This window comes from Rhineura floridana, chromosome 4 (assembly GCF_030035675.1).
Source record: "Rhineura floridana isolate rRhiFlo1 chromosome 4, rRhiFlo1.hap2, whole genome shotgun sequence".
Taxonomy (NCBI): Eukaryota; Metazoa; Chordata; class Lepidosauria; order Squamata; family Rhineuridae; genus Rhineura; species Rhineura floridana.
In genome coordinates, this window is record NC_084483.1 from 190,425,693 (window position 1) to 190,431,692 (window position 6,000).

Consider the following 6,000-nt stretch of genomic DNA (forward strand, 5'->3'; position numbering starts at 1 on the left):
AGAGGTGACTTGATTCCATAAAGGAAGCCACAGACCTGAACTTACAAGCTCTGAACAGGGTGGTTCATGACAGATGCTCTTGGAGGTCCCTGATTCATAGGGTCACCATAAGTCATAGTCTACTTGAAGGCACATAACAACAACTGAATCCAGGAAGTCTGGGTATCTTGTCTGTTTAATTTGTCATTTTCTATAGTTTAAATCATTGATAACAAATTCTTAATTGTTGGAATTGTTATTTCTAGTGTGAGACTAATGCAGTATTAGTGTCTAAGAAATAGCCTAGTAGCTGCTCTTCTCACAGTGGCCAGCCAGACGGCCATGGGAAGCCTGCAAGCAGGACCTGAGCGAAGAAGTACTCTCCCCTCCTGCAGTTTCCAGGAACCAATCTTCGAAAGCATACTGCCTCTGCTGACTACGGAGGCAGAGCATAACCAGCATGTTAGGAGCCATTGGTAGCCTTATCCTTCATCAATTTGACTAATCTTTTAAAGCCATCCGAGTTGGTGGCCATTTCTACCTCTTGTGAGAGCAAATTCCATAGTTTGACTGTGTGCTGCATGAGAAGTATATTTTTTGTTTGCCCTGAATCTTCCAACACTCAGCTTCATTGGATGTCTATGAGTTCTAGTGTTATGAGGGGGGGGGGAATAATGTATCCACTTTCTCCACGCCATGCATACTCTTATACACTTCTGTTACGTCACCTCCTGCTTGCCTTTTCTCTAAACTAAAAAGCCCCAAATGCTGCAACTTTTCCTTATAGGACAGTCACTCCATCCCCTATCGTTGTGCTCGCCCTTTTCTGAAGCTCTTCCAACTCTACAGTATCTTTTTTGAGGTGAGGCGACCAGAACCATTCACAATACAAGATGATGATAATAATAATAATAATAATAATAATAATAAATTTTATTTCTAGGCCGCCTATCTGGCTGCACAAGCGGCCACTCTAGGCGGCGTACAAGATCAAGTAAAATACAACATACAAACTACATAAAAACCCAAGAACTACAATATAAAATGAAACCGAACCCACCCAGAGCTAAAACCAATAAAATTAGGCTACCCCAGGGATCTTGTAGGCCTGCCTGAATAGCCAGGTTTTCAAGGCTTGGCGAAAACTTGGCAGGGAGGGGGCATGGCGGAGATCATAAGGGAGAGAGTTCCAGAGGGTGGGGGCCACGATTGAAAATGCCCTCTCTCTGGTCCGCACCAGTCTAGCTGTTTTGACTGGTGGGACCGAGAGAAGGTCTTGAGTGGCTGATCTAGTCAGGCGGCATATTTGTTGATGCTGGAGGCGTTCCTTTAGATAAGCTGGGCCGAGACCGTATAGGGCTTTAAAGGTTAGTACCAACACCTTGAATTGGGCCTGGTAAACAACTGGTAACCAGTGTAGATCTTATAACACCGGAGTGATGTGATCGCGGCGACGGCTGTTCGTAATCAAACGTGCCGCCGCGTTCTGTACCAGCTGCAGTTTCCGGACCATTTTCAAGGGTAACCCAACGTAGAGCGCATTACAGTAGTCTAAGCGAGAGGAGACCAGGGCATGTACTACCCGTGGGAGAAGATGGACAGGCAGATAGGGTCGCAGCCTATGTATTAGATGTAATTGAAACCAAGCTGCCCGGCTCACTGCCAAAACCTGAGCCTCCATGGACAGCTGGGAATCAAGAATGACCCCGAGGCTGCGGACCTGGTCCTTCAGGGGCAGTTTTACCCCATTGAGCACCAGGTCTAAAGCTCCTAATCTTTTCCTGTCTCCCACGAGCAGTACCTCGGTCTTGTCAGGGTTTAGCTTCAGCCTATTTCCTCCCATCCATTCACTTACTGACTCCAGGCACTTGGAAATGGTCTCCACAGCCAACTCTGGCGAGGACTTAAATGAGAGATAGAGCTGGGTGTCATCCGCATATTGGTGGCACCGCAGCCCAAATCTCCTGATGATGGCTCCCAGCGGCTTTACATAGATGTTGAATAGCATGGGGGCAAGGATAGAACCCTGTGGCACACCACAATTGAGAGGCCAAGGGTCCGAGACCTTATCCCCCAATGCTACTTGTTGATGTCTGTCTGAGAGATAGGAACGGAACCACTGTAGAACAGTGCCCCCCATTCCCATTCTCTCCAGATGATCTAAAAGGATACCGTGGTCAAAGGTATCGAAAGCCGCTGAGAGATCCAGGAGGACGAGGAATGCATGTTCTCCTTTATCCAACGCCCTCCTTAAATCATCCACCATAGCGACCAAAGCTGTTTCAGTTCCATGACCAGTCCTGAAGCCAGACTGGAATGGATCCAGATAATCTGCTTCATCCAAGTGTGTCTTTAACTGTTCGGCCACCACTCGCTCTATGACCTTGCCCAAGAATGGAAGATTAGAAACTGGGCGAAAGTTGTTTAAATCTTGGGGATCCAAGGAGGACTTTTTCAGAATGGGCTTTATTACCGCCTCCTTGAGGGCTAATGGCACCACACCTTCTTCTAAAGAAGCATTCACCACTGCCTTGATCCCTTTGCTCAGTTTCTCTTTACAGCCCAAAATGAGCCATGTAGGGCAAGGATCAAACAAGCAAGTGGTTGGCTTCACAGTAGAGAGCACCTTGTCCACTTCCTCAGAGGGAAGAGGCTGAAACCGATCCCACCAGACCGGAATGCAACTGGCCGACTCTGGCACACTTCCTGTATCCACGGCATACGGAATCGCACTCTTTAGGTGCTCAATTTTATCAGCAAAGTGTTTAGCAAATGTGTCACAGGAGGCTTTAGAAAGTTCCATGGGTTCCTGCACAACTGGACCGACCAGGCTTCGGACCACTTGGAACAACCTCCTGGGACAACACTCTGCGGATGCAATAGAGGCAGCAAAGAAATCCCTCTTTGCTGCCTTCGTTGCCACTTGGTAGGCTGCAATTGCTGCTCTAACCAGTGTCCGATCTTCTTCAGAGTACGATTTCCGCCACCGGCGCTCTAGTCGTCACCTCCTGTCTCAGACCCCGCAACTGTGGAGTATACCAGGGCGCAGTCTGAGTTCTATTCAGGGGGAGAGGACGTTTCAGAGCCACCTGGTCAATTGCCCCGGTGATCTCCCTATTCCACTCCATCACCAGGGTTTCGACCGGGTGACCTTCAGACAACTCCAAATTTCCCAGTGCATTCAGGAATCCCTTAGGCTCCATCTGGCGCCTGGGACGGACCATTCTAATAGGTCCCTGTCCCCTGCGGAGGGTGTGCGGCAATGAGAGATCTATATTTACCAGATAGTGATCTGACCATGACACGGGGTTAACAACAACAGCCCCTATTTTCAGAGCACTTCCATCCCCTCCCGAGACAAACACAAGGTCAAGAGCATGACCGGGTACATGGGTGGGCCCCGTATTACTAAGGTGCAGTTCCCAGGAAGTCATGGTTTCCAAGAAATCCTGAGGAGCTCCTGTGAGAGCTGCCTCAGCGTGCAGGTTAAAATCCCCCAAAACCACTAGGTTAGGGGACAGAGCCCGCACATCTGCGACAACCTCAAGCACCTCGGTCAGGGAGTCTGCAGTGCAGCGGGGTGGGCGGTACACAAGCAGAATTCCTAAACTGCCCTTTGGGCCCAACCTCCAGTACATGCAGTCAACAAACGTGGTTTCGTGGAGAGGAGGTCTGGTAAAAATCAAAGACTCCCGATAGATAATTGCCACACCCCCTCCCCGCCTACCAACCCTCGCCTCCCGATGCAGATCTCCATTTGTCGAGGCACCAGAAGGCAGCTTTCTAGGGCTCACAAAGGGGGCATTCCCAGTCATACTTAGAGATGCTAGGAATTGAACTTGAGACCTTCTGCATACAAAGCAGATGCTCTACCACTGAGCTATGGCCTTTCACCATGTGACTATAGGTGGATGTGGCCTCAGTAGTATGCATTGCCTAGGGAGAGTCCTGAGATCTGGATAAAGAGGCCTTGAGGGCCACTTTTGCCCCCCTGACCCCAGGCCTGAGGTTTCCCTGCTGTAAAGGAATCTAGGAAGTAAGAAATCAAAAGCTGAACATCATTTTCTTTTCATTTTCAGGAAGGTGAAAAAATAATCCTGGATTTCCTTTCTAAAGTGAAAGCAATGCCACTGACGGACATGTCTGAAGAGGACATCAGAACCAAACTGAAGCAACTAAAAGATGAAGTTTTGGCAAAAAACAACAGCTTTGTAAATGAAATCATTTCCAGAACAAAAGTTGTTGCGTGACGTGAGGAGATCTAAACAAGAGGTCACTTGGTCTCATGCTTTCCAAGTCGGAACTACACATTACACTCAAACTGAGGCCGCTGGCAAAGGCGATCATGCCATGCCCTCATCTGTTCTTTCCCCCCTGTAACTTGAGGCAGAACACATGATGTGATAATGTCACATCGTGAATTTTTCCACCCGCGTCAGCAACACCCAGCAAAGTGGTTTGGGAAATTTGCAATGCAGTGAAGTCCCACCATATGTTTTGCCTTACTTAAAATGTTATGGGGAGAAAGTTGTTGCAGAACTGCTGGTTCTGGCCTATACACTGGCCTCAACAGAATCAACAGCTGTTTCCTCATCTTGTTTTGTAAAGTTTTGCTGTTACCTCTGAAACAACCCTTGTCTCAATTTTTATGGCTGAAATGTAGGTGTTTGTAACAATAGCCGAACAGTCTCCTTCTTTATGATATTGAGTGAATCGTCTCCCCCCTCCCCCAAAGTATCATAAGGCATGTTAATTTCTCAGAAGCAAAAGCAGTCATACAACTTCACCATCCAGTCTGACTTTAAATGCTTAACCTGTGCCTATCATAGTGGTAGGCACTGTTTTAAATAGGCACAACAAAATAATGTTTCCCATTAAAGACGAACTTGATGCTTATGGGTATGTTGAATATAATTCTACAGTGTTCTAACTTTGAAATTGTTGCCCCTAAATAAATGCAATACATCATAGTTTGGATTTTTATCCCTTATTTTATTTCCACTTCATACAGAAATATTTAAATAAGTAACAGCAAGAAAATAGAATTGGAGACTCTGCTCACTGTGAATGGAAATCTTCTCCCAGTGTCATACTGCAACCATATTAATTGAAGCACTCTCCTGAAATCTGGTCAGATATGACATGAGATTAGCCGTATTTCATGTTTTATAAGCAACAAATGTGTATGGGTCAATTGAGTCCCTTTCCCTCCCCCCAAGCATTTGGTAGCTCATACTTTTGCCATTATATTTCATTTATAAGTCTCTTACCATGTGGCATCCCAAAGTGATCTGCAATAAAACAGAAACACACACCAGCACAGAGATAAAATCAATTAAATTCATTACAGATACCAACTGAGATAAATATCTCTATTTAGATGGTTTATTGAAAGAGGAATGTCTGTAGTAGGTGCTGAAAAGGAAATAGAGAAGGTGCTTGGCTGACATGAAATGGGAGGGAATTCCAAAGAGTTGGTGCCGCCACACTAAAGGCGCAATTCTGACATCATGTGGAACAGATTGGATGGTACCCACAGAATGCCCTTTCTGGGAGAACACAGTGATTGGTTGGTTATGTAGAGGATAAGACAATCTTTTAGGTATCCTGGTCCCACACTGTACATGGCTTGGTACAAAATACCCTTAAAATATTTTAATTAGGTTTTCATATAAAGTTAACAACTGAAACACAACAATGAGTTGAATATTCCAATGTTTATCATGGGGGCAGGGAACCCTTCTGAGTTTGAGGGCAGTATTCCTTCAAGAACAGCCTTCTGGGGGCCATGTGCTAGTAGAGGATGTGGCCAGAGGCAACTGTAGGTGGAACAACAGCTTGGATTCTTACCTTTGTACAGTGGGTCACATTCTGGCTATGCAAAAGTCACAAGAATCTACACCCACACATCCATCCAAGCAAGCAAGAAGCATTCACAGCTCAAGGACACATTGCACCCAAGCAAAAGCACTCAAAAGGGCAGTGGGGGCATGGCCTGGGGTGGAACAAGACCTAGGGAGA

General features: G+C 46.4%; 1 protein-coding gene across 4 annotated transcripts in view; it reads left to right on the forward strand.

The window, feature by feature from the left end:
• Positions 1-4,949, forward strand: part of MSH2 (mutS homolog 2) — a 105,396-nt gene extending 100,447 nt beyond the window's left edge. For all 4 annotated transcript variants that reach the window (XM_061625640.1, XM_061625641.1, XM_061625642.1 and 1 more), the window contains one exon: positions 4,059-4,949. In XM_061625640.1, the coding sequence (XP_061481624.1) occupies positions 4,059-4,229 (171 nt within the window). In that variant the 3' untranslated portion in view covers positions 4,230-4,949. The remainder of the gene's footprint in view (positions 1-4,058) is intronic.
• Positions 4,950-6,000: the final 1,051 nt, after the last annotated feature.